Here is a 14,600-nt window from a genome sequence, read left to right as displayed (position 1 = left end):
CTTAACTTCCTAACATTTTCGTAAAAACAGCTACAGACTACGGTGTGCCAGATTTATACATTAGGTTGTAAGAGAAAATTAAATGAAATAATCAAATGTTGCCTTCGTATTACGGCGAGCAATAAAAATAGAAATTAATTCAGAGAACATCTATTGGAATAGAAATCAACAAATGTTACGATCTGAAACGAACTAGCCAACCACCATAACTCCGAGCACCAAGAAAAAGACCTCACCAAAGCAATTATAATGATAAAGGGTCCATCGATTGGTTTATTTTCATCGAGGTGGATGTTGTGTTGCTCTGACATGGTCAAATGAGATCGAAACCATGGTCCGCATCTACTCTTCCTCGATGGAATGGTACTTCTGCTTATGCACCAAGTGATAGAGGGGTGCTAGTTCGTTTTAGATAGTAACATTTGTTAATTTTTATATCAGTGGATGTTTTATCTATCTGATAAATGAAGTATTTTCGAACAAACTCTTTCCCCGCCAACTTTATCGATATGTACCTAGTTCCGACCCGAAAAACCCACCAAAACTCAAAAAAACACTCTTCAATCAATTCCCGAAATTCACCATCGCCTAAACACATTTTAGAATCGAACCAAATACTCAAGAAAGGCCTTATAGTCAGGATAGGACGCGAAAATTCCACATCCAAACACATGGTTTGCTCCAAAACGACCACCGACGAGAAATCGTCGAACACGACGACCACCACCAAAATAACCATCGATCTCTCGCCGACCGAAGACGAGGACCATCATCCAGCCGCCTATCACAATGCCAAACAGAACGGATCTCATAGTTTTAAGTCTACGTCTCTAATCCTTAACACGATCAAGTCACAAAACGAACCCGAAAAATTGGAGAAGGTCCCGTATCGGATCCCCCAACAGCTGGAAGCCCTGAAGAGGCTTTACGAGGACGAGAACAGCGACAGCGATGCGGACAAGGAGGTGCAACTGTTGACCAGCAGGATAGCGGAGAGGCAGAAGTTGGAGGAGGATGCGCACAGTAGCGTAGTTTCGGGCAGCTGGAGTAGAATGAGGGCGTATAAAAACGTTCTTGAGAAAACTAATCAAAAGAAGTCTAGCGATACTAGTTCGAGTAAACGTTCACTTGCACAAATAGAAAAAGGTACACTGGAAATGAAAAATCTAATACAATATCCTTGAACTACATATTTCATTTCACATAACGAATAGTTTTAAGTTTCCAATGCTCTCTTTGCTAAAAGAGTAATAGTTAATCATATACAGGGAACATGTTTTTATAGCAATTTTTTGAATACATTATCCTTTTTTTAACATCCTTCCCGAATAGGCTAGACTAAAAAGATTTGGTTTCGAATTTCCGTTCTGTGATGCAATAAAATGACCTTTCTTTTATTGAAATGTGTAAACGAGAGTCGGAACAATTCCATACTAGCCTCAACGAAGAGAGTAAATAAACTGCTCAGCAAAAGTTAAGCATATTGAAGTAATGTGCATTGTAGCACGAGGTTTACCACTTCTAGGTTTTTGATGAGCTTTGATGCAGAAGCAATGTGTTCACACATGCTAAAAGCACTTGTGTTCGACTACCCTGAGAAGCTTCTGAAAAGCCTTGTTGTCATCGTCATCGGATAGAACTTATCTTGGCATAATAAAATCCGATAATAATTACTTAAAACCGTTTGATCTTGTTAAAAACGAAATATCGACTGGAGAGAATATCAACGAAAAGTGCAGTCATCTTACACATGAGCCAAATATGTTTTAAGTTGGTTAAAACTTGCTGTACGTTGAACCAGAAGACGTTTCTATAATCATTATAAAATTATGGAATTTAAAAATATATTGAGAAGCCTCAGACAATAGGCATCATCGGAAAACATCAATATTCTTAACTTTTGAAAGGCTGTTTATTCTCTTGAATTGTAAGTTTCCTATCAGAACATTAATTGTCATGGTTGATATTATGAAAATCACAGATTAACTTTACTCTGAAAATTGCCATATTGTTTCAACATTGTTCAATAAGCCACATTGTTTAAAAAAAACGAAACGTAAAATGGCAGATCATACAAGCCCCAATAAAACAAAAAACCTTTCATAATTGAACCCCATTTGAGTATAAATCTCTATCAATAATCCTTTTTTTACGCAGACAGCAAACTTCGACAACAAACAGAAGCTACAAATCGTTCCGAAGAACCAATTAAAATCAAAGCGGAAATTAAAAACAGAAAATACTCTCCAATAGTTCTACGGAAGCATCCGATTGTGATAAAAACAGCTGAATTGAAATCTGCTAACACCTCCACAAAACTTTCCAGTCCACTTCTCGTTGGAAGAAGCTCAAACAATATAGAAAACAAGGTAAAAACCAGACCCCACGATATCAGGACAGCTAAAGCTGACGCTGAAAGTAAACCAGTCCACGACTTCAATACTATAGAGGAGAATAACCAGAATGGTTTCGTGTCGAACGAAAAAATCTTGAGACAGCCAAAGAAGTCGGAAATGGCCTATTTCGGAGTTCCTATATCATCTCAAGTCGACAAGACAACATGTGAAAATCATATCAAAGAAATCAGAACAAGCACTAACAAAACGTCGTCGTTGAAGAGAGAACAGGTTCACTCTGCTAGGACCGATTCGCCTATTTACCAAAATATCTCGCCGACTCAAAATGAAGAGTCGAAGGAAAATTCCAAATTCGATAGTTGTATTCTAGAAGAATTAACTAAAGCAGCCGATGAGATCCTTCAAGCGGTGAAGGATTATAGCGAAGAAGAATCGCGAAAACAGAAAGAACTGGAAGAAACTAAAACAGAACTCAGTACGATAACAGAAAATAAAACTTGGAAGCAAGAAACTAAGGTCAAGTCTATAGAAAGGCCTTGCAAATCAAAGTTGAGAAACGCATCATCTAATTCTTCTCTAGAAACATCTCCTAAAGATTCGAAACCTACTCACAGATATATTTCTAATACGAAGGCTAGTGCTGATAAGATTAAAACAAGAACTTCCAGTAGTGAATCGAGTGGACTGAAAGCCTCGACTAGAGCTAGAAGATTGCAGAGGGCCAGCAGTAGAGAGGCCTTGTTACAGTCGCATGGTAGTTCTTCTGAAGATTTAGCAACGAACGAAGTGCCAGTGAGGAAACCCAGGTTGGTTAGAAAAACAAAAACAACGCAGCTGACCGTCACCAATGGTATGGAAATGGCCAGGAAAGGTACTATCGCCACCAATGCTAAGAAAAAGGTCGAAACTACAAAGGCCAAAACTGAAGAAAGGTATAATTTTTCACAAAAAAATCAATAAAACTGACATTTTTATCAATCATTTTTCAACAGACTTCCAGGAGCTCTTCCGGAAATACGACATAAAACTGCAGTATCGACAATCAGAAGTACTGCAGAAAAAGCCGCTAGAGATAGAAGTAAACATAGAGGAGATGACGTGAAGAAGAAAGTAGCGCAATGTAAAGAAATAACTAAGGGTGAGAATAGGAAGAATGCATTAACTATTTTTTTCAATAACAGTTTTTTCAGTTTCGGCCTCGCCGACCACGCCCGTTAAAAGCAAAAGAGAGACTGTGACTCACCGATTAGCCACTGCGTACGTACCTGCTTGTAGCCCTAGTCACAGAAAAACGCACATATATGACTACTATCAAAGTCAGGATCAGTGTCCCTGTCTATGCTCTTGACGAACTATGTTAGGTAGTGGATCGACAAAGGTTCATTTTTCAAGTCGCTTGTTCAAAACATTTCTCTTTTTTCGCTTATTATCGCTCGTATGAAAAAAACTCGCTTCGCTGTTTTTCTATGATCTATGTTTAAGGAACTTAATGCTTGCGAAATAACCTTATGACTTTATGGAATACTTTTTTTTTTACTCACCTAAATAAATTTCCATTGTATCTCCTCCAGAATTTGCTGCAAACAATCAATCACCTCTATCTGCTTCTGCTTTTCTTGTTATTTGAATAATATAAAACGATAATGAATGAGGGATCATCATTTTATATTCTCTGAAAAATTACCAACAGTTGATGCTTGCAAGCTACGTAACTCGAGAAAGAATTTTGTATTCAAAATCACGCGTTTTCTTACCATAGGTTCAATCTTCATGTTCTGCGTTTTCTTCGCAATTCATCATTAATTTCTCGACGTAGATAATATTAGAAAATTGCAACTCAAACTGTTGAAGAAATACGTATCGCAACGTAATGTCGAAGTGTACATAGACTGACCATCGATAGTTTGCATCCAAACTCGCGCAATGAAAATTTTCTATGTGCTTATTTATTCTTTGGTAGGAACCGCCGACTACTCTCATATTTTCATTAACTGGCGAACTCTCTCTTTTGATTACGTGCTAGAATAACAAGAATAATAACCTGAAAAATTCGTATTAACAGAAAATGCTTTCAATATTAATATTCTAATAAAAGGTGAGCGAACTAAAAAACTTCAAATCTCATTCATGCGCATAATGTAGATCTGATATTGTCGATTTCACATCTTACGTAGTTCGTAGTGTACAAAGATCGTAGTTTTGTATGTTTTACTAAAAACATGTTTCCCGTAATCCACATAATTTATTTTGCATTTCGGAAACTCCCCTTTCTTCCTGATTCATGATTCTGATTTGAAGAAACTTTTCAATAATTTGAATTTGCACATTCCAACTCGTTTTCCTTCTCCGAAATGCAAAATGTATAAACACATACACCATGGGATCAAAATTTTCATTCATCGATTTGTGTCCCTTGGGGTATAAAATTATTTTTGCTCATTCTCATTTGAGTCAAATGGAGAAATTCCAATAATTACTGCAACAAACGAGAGCGTATAAAAAGAAGGAAAATACCAAGATATTACCAAATTTTTAACTTTGCAGGAATATCAAAAAATATCGCCCAGATAAGCACTGACCAACGAGTCTTGGGGTCGTTCCACTTCATACTACTGGAAAACGAACATTAGATATAAGTTCCTAGATACTCCTCATCTTAATTTCTCCTGATTTTTGAGGATATGAAATACTTTATACGAAAATGATAACACATGTACATTACTTTTTGCTTTTCTGTTAATTAAATTAACATTTGGTTAATTTTGATATAATTTATTCTTAACTCTCATGAATATTGTGATCTGCATTGGTTTTGTGATCTTTTTCCTTGAATAATAAACAATTATGAATCCACAATTGTTTGATTTTGATATGACATCAACCAAACTATGTAATTGAAACAAAATGACATATTTTCATCAGCCACGTCTAGTACTAAAGCAGATTTTAAAAAATTTTCGAGAGTTTCTCCTTCATATATCGCCAAACAGATTCAAGTTATGTATTTATGTTTCACTTTAAATGAAGCAATCTACAAATAATTAATTAAATACCAGTCATAAAAAATTTAGGTAATCTATCAACAGCAAATGGCAGGTGAAATATAAATAAAATACATATAGGTAATTAAAATATTATATCGAATTTCATACAATAAATCTTTCAACTGATACTTTAACAACTATGATACTTTGTACAAATTAGCTATTAAAACAAGATCAAGTGAGAAATTTACAAAAATAATGGTACCTGGCAACCAAACATCACCGATCATTACCGAAAACTCAATCGTTCAATCGTAATTTTATTTTTGATATGTAAAAATAGTCGGTTATCGTTCATAAACCTCAATAGACCATATGATTTTTTTCAAGTTAACTGTTGTACAATTACACAAAACCAAGAAAGATTCTATATGGCACTAGTTTTGTAGAATTGCACAACATATTTTGGTTTTCTTTATGAATACCAAGGCACTCCATTCATATTATAAGAAAATAAATACTACTCTGCCATTTTGATGGGGTGCCCTTTGTTGACCCAGTTATCAGTACAGAATGAGGTATTTCGAAAAAATTCTTTCCCATTTTTTTTTGACACAATTTTGAATCAGTTTTGAAAAGTTCAAAACGGGGATAACTATCAATAGGCACCTCATTTTTGTGGTTCAATTTATATACATCAGCTCTTGCTTCACAACCCTCCTCTCATCCTTTATCTCACTATACATAATATACAATTTTATTTACATATTTGTTTCATAATATGAAAAATAAATTCTTTCAATCTCCCATTTTTGGTAACTAAATTGAATTCAAGTGACATAACTTCTAGAAATAATCTTTTGATGAGGATAACTCCTTATTAAATATTTAAAAACAAAAATAATTTGATAATTAAAAATGTAAGATCAATGTTGAGCCCTATGAGCTCATTTTAAAATTCATGACTAGTTTTAAGAATTCGCAATCAATTGAGTTACAATAATAATGAAAAATTCGAAATAAATTCTCCACACACACCAAAATTACTAAAAATTAATAGTTAATTTTCCCATTTGTACCGAGCGTACAAACCACTACTCAATAGAACAACATGTCTAGAACAGATCTTGAAATAATAATAGTAACATATCGATATTGTCAAACCATTCAACAAATATAAACTTTAAGTACTCTAATAACATTCTTTGGGTAAACTTCTACTCGTCAACAGCTCACAATCAGATCTGGACAGAAACCAATCCGAAACGTCCCTTGTCTTTATTCGAAATTTAAAATGTAGAAAGCTCTCACTGATTCTCGAAATTTTCGATTAGTTGGCAATGAACCAACAAAGTCAATGTAACGCGTCTTCATCTTCCACCCTTCTGGATCCCTCATCACTTTAGGCACCATTTCTAACGTGTAGCGGCTGTGATTGCACAAGATCTTTTGTTAAAAAGCACAATTTCCCTCAGTAGCCTACTGAAAATACCTTGGCAACGTCCAACACCAATGCAACTAAACTCGAGTTTCATTCCACCTTCTGGGAACAATATAGATCCTTGAGCGCCTTAAGCTCGTCCATGAGCGTCTTATTTTGATTCTCCAGGACTGCCACCCTGTTCTCCAGGCACTTAATGTATTCCTTCTTCTTTCTTCGGCACTCCCTTGCCGCCTCCCTATTTTTCAACAAGCGCATTTCCCTTTTACGTGATTGGTCTTCGCCCTGCCCTGATATGCTGCCACTTTGAGCCACCACTGCAATAGTATCGGGATTAATCAGGGAGTTTTTAAGGGACTATTCTACAGGGTGCTTTTTTTTCTAAGGGGGTTCCCGACTTCTATAACCAATTTAGCTGTATCTGCGTGAATTTTCAGAACGTTAAAATATCAACACAAATTTCGAATTGACCATCAATGGCAATATGCGCCTAGTTCTATTCAATTTTTCTCCACTTGCCAATATTCACCGTCAATCTTCTTCTCGCGAAGATGTTTCAATTCTTCAGTTCAAGGGAACATTATTTTTTACTTCGAATTTCGACCTATCCGGATCATGCACACGTCATAATAAAAAAAAATTGAATGATATAAAACCAATATCATCGAATTCAATTCGAGGACTAGATACGGACATCATCTTCAAGTCAGTAAAAATCTCGAATCAAAAGAAAATCTTGAGAAAAGCGTAACCCAATAGGCTTCCAGTGCTTCACATCCTAATTTACACGTTGAAACTCCATTTATTTCGTAATGAAAGACTCAAAAAAATTTCATGATCCACAGACCAAACGATCTGAAGCCTCGTTTGTATTTTTTAACACGTGCGCCAATATTTTATAATTAGTTTCCGCGTCTAAGGATATTCTTCTTCAAGAAATATATTTTTGACCTGGAAAACTCTTTTGACCTAGTGTGGCAAAACAACTTCTTATTGTTGTCAAGATCCAGATTTTAAAGGGGGTTGCCCTGTAATGAATCCAGTAAGGAGGTGTAGCATATTCTTGCTAAGATCCAGATACTTCTCAGATCTAGCAGAGCTAAAGTTCCCAAGGAACTTTAAGTGTTCCTATCTCAGAAGATTCCTCCAGAGTAGTTCTCTTTCGGTTTTTTCCTTCTTCTGAAACATTTTCTTCTTGGTACATTTTCTTATACCACAGAAAGGTTTCAGGCCCTTGTGCTCCCTTCCTGGCAACTGCATTGGCCTCTTCATTACCTTTGATTGGGTTACAGTTGTGTTTCGTAAAGGTCAAAAAATCTAGACTTTATAGAGCTCTTCATAGTCACTTTTGATCTCTTTCAGGGTCAAGAGTGGTACCTTGTTACGGTCCAATTACTGAATAGATGAATAGGACATTTCTCGAAACCTCTAAACCCGCTCATCGTTCCCCTTAGTAGGTAAATGCCGAACATTGATCTGTCTTTAGCTCTTAGAAAAGAAAAAACTTAGTGGGTCACATCTTCCAATGCGGATTTCAAAAAACTTCAAACCAATATGGAGGACAACAAAATCACTACACATTAAATTAGTAACATAAAAATTTGAACTACTGACTAGATAATGTTACCCTGTACACCAAAACGATTTGCAGCCAGATAGTACAAAAATCACTTACACTAACTATTGTGTCATCCAAAGAATTGTACGAAATGATTTATTATTTGCAAACTATTCATATTCTATATTAAGACTAAATGAAATGTATTCGATTCGACTGTTCAATGAGCAACATATTTGTAGCAAAAAATTGTACTAACTGTACTCACCAGGTACATAAAATTCCTGCCCCTGGGCGTATTGCACAATAGCTCCACCTTGCGTCGAATTCGTCATCGTTAACGTATGCAAGCCGTGACCTCCCCCTTCACCACTTGATATCTGAATTGCCGTCGCTGGCAACACTGAAATAAAAAGGAAAATTCAATAAAAATTGTCCAATTGCAATCTGAATGATGTATTGAACAAAATATTCGAAAATGATGGGAACTAATACCTTCCACAATTATTTTCACGAAAGGTATATCTATTAAGGTTAGGATAAGTTAACGTGTAACTGGTTAGAATACATGAAAATGAGGTTAAATTGATTTCCGTGACCAACCAATTTCGATGGATTTCTATTTGTTTTTCTATCGGCTGTCAAGAGCTGCTCTAAAATACCGATCTTTACCTGCTGTTTTCTATCTATTGATTTCAAAATAAAATTTACCTGAAAACTCGTAGTCTACTTTCTCCGATTTAACAGTTTTAACATTAGGCCATTCTTGATCGGTCAACCTCAATCCATTCAGGTTAGAGGTATTTTTCGCTTCTATACTTTCTGCCTTGACTGACATGCCTTAAAATAAATAACACTCTTCAGCCATTTTCCCTAACTGTGAACCTAATTTGAGTTAATATGCAAAAAATCTCTAGCCCAGAATGTTCCCAACTTTTCTTTGGTGGTTTTCAGAAATTATACTTTTCTCTGCTTATTTCACGCTATCATAATATTAGGTTAGTAGGATAATGACTTGTAAAGGAGTTATGTAACATGCATTTATGTATAAGAGTTTATCATGCAATAAAAAATGCAATTATTTATAAGATACATAGAATAAAAGTGAAGGTTCCATGAACGACGACGTAATATGTATTTGAAAACAAAATAATACCTGAACGGAAGATTCATCCTCATTCAATGGGTGGGTTGTATGAAGAGCGATTTTGAAGAGTTGAAAAAAAATGCCATAATTATCCTAATCTTTCAGTTACATAAAAAATCATCACGATTAAGTTCGTTCAGTAGTTCTGATGGAAATGACGGAATATCACAGAGCTCAGCGACACAGAGCTCTCCGCGAACTAAATTTCTTCTTTTTCATGAATTTCAGGAGATCGGAGAAGGTGAAGAAACACTTGTTTGAATTTTCATTTCTGCTTTTTCAAGCTCTTCGCACAACCCACTCGATAAAAAAAAACCGTATCTTCATGATGAAGAAATGGGGAAACTTTTTTACACAAAAAAAAACTATCCATTGAACCATTTCGAAATTGGTAAACATTAGATGCCAGTCGTGGTACTGAGCATGCTAATAAATGATGCAAAATCTATCAACAGCCAGTTTCATAATCAATTTTAGGGTGTGTAATTTGTAACTTCCTTCAGTTTCTTTTTGAGTACAACTAAAGGATCTTAATATTGGAAGGGGCTATAAAATTGACTAAGAAACTGACTGTAAGTATCAACACCTATATACAGGGTGTAAAAATAGTTATAGTATATAGCGAAATAATTAAGGGGGTGATTCCTTGTCAAAAAGTAGTGTGGGCCTTTCATGTAATAGTTTTTTTGAGCAGTCCCTGATTAGATACAGCCCCCTGAAGATGGCACCTAGAAAGCAATCTCAAATTTTTTTCTTAGACAGAAATTAAACTTAGCAGAAATTCTATGGGAGCGAGAAGGAAATCAAAATTAAATTTGGTGATGTTCTCAAATAATTTCAGCATTATATCCGCATACTAGGTAAATTTAAGCTACCTGTTAATAATTTTTTCTTCCCTCAAAAACCATTATCTCTAGCAAGAAATAAGAAGAGACCTTATTTATTCAAAATGAATGAAGCTGACTTCTCGCTCCCATAGAATGTATGCTCAAATTTTTTTATGTGTTTTCTGGTTTCTAAAGAAAAATATAAAAATTGCTTCTCAGTTGTCATCTTCAGGGAACTGTCTATAAGCAGAGGCTGCTCAAAAAACTTTTACATGGAAGACCCAAACTACATATTTATGACAAGGAAGCACCCCTTAAATTCTTTCGCAACTATTCATTCTCGCCATGTATAATATTTTTCATCTCCTCCAAAACGAATAAAACTTCCATTAGGCACATCGAAATATCGTAGATAACATGCAACATTAAGAGATGCCGTTGTCCAAGTATGTATTTCCTTAAACTCGTTAGAGAATTAGGCTTTACACAGAATTCAAGTTAAGCTGCACAGTCCAAGTAAAAGAAACTAACCTGTGTGGTATGGGATAGAATGTGAGGATAATTCACTGTCTGCCTCTGAAGAAGTTTGCTCCACTTTTCCTTCTGCGAACATTACGTGAGAATTCAAATATTAATTCCCGTGATAATATAATTTATCGCCGAGTTATAATTTCTACGGACGCCGTGAATAGACCGAATGAAAATTTGAAAAGAATTCAAACATCAATTTCCATACGACTTAGTTTTCATATCAAATGGAATTGAATTTATACAATGAACTTCCTGAATGTAATGAAGTTCAGAAAAATCAACTTTTTATCAATGACGTCATTAGTAACTTGAAAGAATCAATTTCCTAACGCGATACAAAACGACTACTTTCGAGTCCGTGCAAGAATTTTCAAATATCATCATGTCTGACACTATATGGGAGCAGTCATCATATTTTATTTTCAGCAGTTTCAATGCTTCTAATGACGTCATTGAAACTAATATTGAATTTTATATAGGAAGTAGAAAAAATTCTATATTATTGATCAAAACGTCAATCCACAGCGCCTCTATGTTAGATATTTGTGCCAGACATTTTACAGCAATATAATTTACAGAGGGGAAGAGAATGAAGAATCCCATACCACAGGTAATGATAATATACAGGGTGAGTAAAAACGTACCAATTCATTGTAATTGATACTGTTATAGGAGACAAATGATGAGGGAATAAAAAATAAGGGATAAGAGTAAATCGAGAGCATTCATTACTACAATGCAGGGTCAAAAAGCTGGGGTTTTCTCAGAATAACAAGAAACTTCCGAACGGTATAATTACATTCAAGACTTTCCAGGAACTATGTTCTGAAGTTCCTTGAAACCTTGAATACCTAAAATCAAAGTTGAGAAACTTCATTCAACTACAAATAAAAAGAAAAAAGTCCTCACTTTAGAGAGGGAGTGCCAATTTCTATTGAAACCTGGATGTAGCGACTAGTTTTTCCTACTAATATTATCCATACAAGTAATTTGTAATCGGTTATGAACAAACTGAATAGATACCAATTCTAATGGTGTCAGTATGAAGAAATTTAGTTTCTTCAAAATCTAGTAACTTCATGTAACCTACTCCCTTACCAAAAAGTGAAAAACGCAAGAGGTAGCTAGAAAAAAGGTTCACCACTGATAAATTTATTGAATTTCAGAGACAATAAAGCAAGTTTGTCTAAAATTACAACCTAGGTAGATGTATCAAACTGCCAATAAAATTTGAAACTATTGCTGAAGTGCTGGCCAAAATTCCTAGAACTGAAGTCACTAGAGTTCACAAATTCACCTTGTGATTTTTTTGGTTTGTATAGTATAGATACTTCCAACCTTTTTTCTGACTACTACTTAGAAAAATTTAGATAAGAATATTAGTAATAGTATCTGCAGTATACTTTTCGTCACAAGTGAAAAAAGGAAATGTGAAATTAAACTAGAAATACCATGCAAATAAAAATAAAAAAAAAATACCTCAATGTAATCTTTCGCATGATTTGTGCCAAACTGTGAATAGTGACAACTAAAAAAAATTTCAAAAAAAGAATGGATAGGTTGAATAACCACTGAGAACCCCTAGCATGCAATAAAAACATACCAGCTATCTCACCCCCTCCCAAATCATTCAGGATCTTCCTGTAAGAAGGTCGTCTAGAAAGTAGATCCCTGCGTTTCTTTGGACACTCGTCTTCCGAGAAACTTTCGTCGCTTGCTGTCTCAACTACCTAGTGAAAAAAAGGGTATACACTAGATTTGAAATGATCCCTCATTATACTCAGTAATAAACTAGTATATTTAATATAGTTCCCTGTAAGATCCATTCTGGATCAAAATAAAACGACTTTGTAGAATTTTAACCAACAGAAAAAAAATTCATTTACTTGTAATGTTTGAAGACTCCCTTGAGTAGTCTGTATAACAGAGTTTGGTTTGCTGACAAGAATCACATTCCCTTTGCTCAGCATGGGTTGTAAATTAGCAGCCGTTTGTATTACAGACTGTTGATTAGGTTGAATGACACTCTGCACCTTGAAAAAATATTTTCAATTACTCCTAAGGATTGAGAAGAAATAATAGTATAGAAAGATTACAAATTTGAGGTGTTAAGCTAAATCCATTTCATAATTTGAATGAAATGAGAAATGAAGACTCACTAAGATTTGCATGCAGTATTAAACAAACTGCTTATTATTAGGTGACATATGAAATAGAAGTCACTGTAAACTCATCATAAAAGCTAACTAAACATATCAACGAAGTTCAACTAAAAAGTAAAGCATGCACAGAGGGACATGGAGTCCCATACCTGTGCCTGGGTTTGAGTAGTTGGTAACGTGAGCTGAACAATGTTAGTGGCGGTCACTAGATGTGGTTGCGAGTTGTTGGAAACCCCTACCGAGACCGAAATGGGAGACTGTGGATCAGGGGATGGTGCCAAAGGGTCAACAGAACCATTCTCGTCGACCATACTGTCCATTGCACAATAAAGGGTACTCCTACAAAAAAACACTGCCTTAAAATACCACTTGACTTCACTGTCCCGAATAAAAAAAATAGCTTCAACTGATACATTGCTCTAAGGGCTCTATGAAAGGATATTTCATTTATAAGTGGGGAAATGAATTAATTCAAATTATGTATATAAGATTGTATCAACTTTGTGCTTCAGGTCACCAACCTTTCTGAGTTAAGTTGAATCATGTGGGTTAATTTATCTTCTGTTTACATTCTGCTGCACAAATCAATTGAAGTCGATTTCAAAAATAAAAATTGAATATTTATCCTCGCAAATGCGTTACATGATTTATCTTAATTATTCCTTTTAATTCCTATGAAATTTCAAAAATACAAATCGGTGTTTCACATTGTCGTCAAGTGCATGAAAATATTGCACCATGAAAAACATCGTAATTCCTCTCTATAGACATCGTTGAGCCTTCTTGATCTATTAATAGAAACTTATAAACTTCATGTAACGATGTTAGCCAAATGTTGGCATAAAATGTGTGAATCTGAATCAGATTATAGTCGTCATTTCTAATATTCACGATTCGTTTCAGATTTTCCAAAGTGCAGTTAACGTCACATATTATTTGTGCTAGTCATCTTCCTAACCAAAAATTTTCTGCATTAAAAAGGACAAGGACATCGAACGTCCCTTCTATTATTCGAAATATTCAAACCACAGGATTCACCTTCTGACATTTGATTTTGTTACAAAACAAATTGTTGTGCCCTATTTTTCAATTCATTTGTAAATAGTTAGGTTTGAAACGAAAGAATGACGCCATATTTCTACCTTTACATGTTGCACCTCGAAATGGCATTTACACATTTTAATTGCTTCACTAGAACAACTCAAAATACAAGACAAGCATTTGAAGGGATGACTGAACCATGTCGTATTGTTATTCTTCGGCTGGGTACTTACCAGTTACGTATTTCTCGTCACCAGCTTTGCAGCAATCGGAGTGGGCAAACGGGGTATACGTAGTAGCCACGTCAAATTTTCTGGGCGGTCGTCACTGGTCGACAACTTGAAAGCAAGTGCGCGTCATGAACGCAACGGCGACGTTGCCAGATTTCCCTTAAACTAAGTGTTTACTTATTATCTTGTAAGCACAAAACCGAGTCCTTACTAAATCCAAAGCAAATTTACACTGTCACATGCAACTTATCATTTATGAATTACACTCTCCACTATATGTGTTCATTGCGATGATCAAAGTATCGAAAAAATAAAATTTTGC

At 35.1% G+C, this 14,600-nt stretch overlaps 2 protein-coding genes across 23 annotated transcripts in view; one reads left to right on the top strand and one right to left on the bottom strand.

The window, feature by feature from the left end:
* The window catches only part of LOC123313034, a 112,847-nt gene extending 107,639 nt beyond the window's left edge, over nt 1–5,208 (top strand). For 5 of the 9 annotated variants that reach the window (XM_044897699.1, XM_044897700.1, XM_044897697.1 and 2 more), the window contains 5 exons: nt 604–1,146; nt 2,158–3,289; nt 3,350–3,495; nt 3,548–3,718; nt 4,902–5,208. In XM_044897699.1, coding sequence (XP_044753634.1) covers nt 604–1,146; nt 2,158–3,289; nt 3,350–3,495; nt 3,548–3,705 — 1,979 coding nt within the window. In that variant the 3' untranslated portion in view covers nt 3,706–3,718; nt 4,902–5,208. Of the gene's footprint in view, nt 1–603; nt 1,147–2,157; nt 3,290–3,349; nt 3,496–3,547; nt 3,736–4,901 lie in introns of all 9 variants that reach the window. The other 4 variants (XM_044897703.1, XM_044897704.1, XM_044897698.1 and 1 more) reach the window with 4 other exon arrangements.
* Nucleotides 5,209–5,478: 270 nt separating this feature from the next.
* LOC123312952 (cyclic AMP-responsive element-binding protein 1) lies at nt 5,479–14,435 on the bottom strand. 14 transcript variants are annotated; one of them, XM_044897566.1, is made up of 8 exons: nt 14,282–14,435; nt 13,157–13,346; nt 12,732–12,878; nt 12,449–12,575; nt 10,846–10,917; nt 9,052–9,180; nt 8,609–8,743; nt 5,479–7,099 (listed from the first exon to the last, which is right to left on the bottom strand). In XM_044897566.1, exons 2-8 carry the CDS (start codon nt 13,325–13,327, stop codon nt 6,873–6,875), a joined length of 1,008 nt encoding a protein of 335 aa, XP_044753501.1. In that variant the 5' UTR covers nt 13,328–13,346; nt 14,282–14,435; the 3' UTR covers nt 5,479–6,872. The 14 variants fall into 14 exon arrangements, with proteins under 14 accessions (XP_044753501.1, XP_044753506.1, XP_044753500.1 ...); XM_044897571.1 differs by having other exon boundaries at nt 13,247–13,346; XM_044897565.1 differs by having other exon boundaries at nt 14,150–14,288.
* Nucleotides 14,436–14,600: the final 165 nt, after the last annotated feature.

The sequence above is a fragment of the Coccinella septempunctata genome, chromosome 5, assembly GCF_907165205.1.
Source record: "Coccinella septempunctata chromosome 5, icCocSept1.1, whole genome shotgun sequence".
NCBI lineage: Eukaryota > Metazoa > Arthropoda > Insecta > Coleoptera > Coccinellidae > Coccinella > Coccinella septempunctata.
Note: the sequence above shows the minus strand (reverse complement) of the source record. Positions and strands in the feature narration are given on the sequence as shown.

Bases quoted from the DNA above. Each gene is read 5' to 3' on its own strand.
- LOC123312952 (XM_044897562.1), bottom strand. From the start codon at position 13,551: ATGATTCAACTTAACTCAGAAAG. The intron at 13,347-13,528 runs GTTGGTGACCTG...GTTTTTTTGTAG, and splicing joins ATTCAACTTAACTCAGAAAG to GAGTACCCTTTATTGTGCAA. The intron at 7,100-8,608 runs GTGAGTACAGTT...ATACTATTGCAG, and splicing joins GCAGGAATTTTATGTACCTG to TGGTGGCTCAAAGTGGCAGC.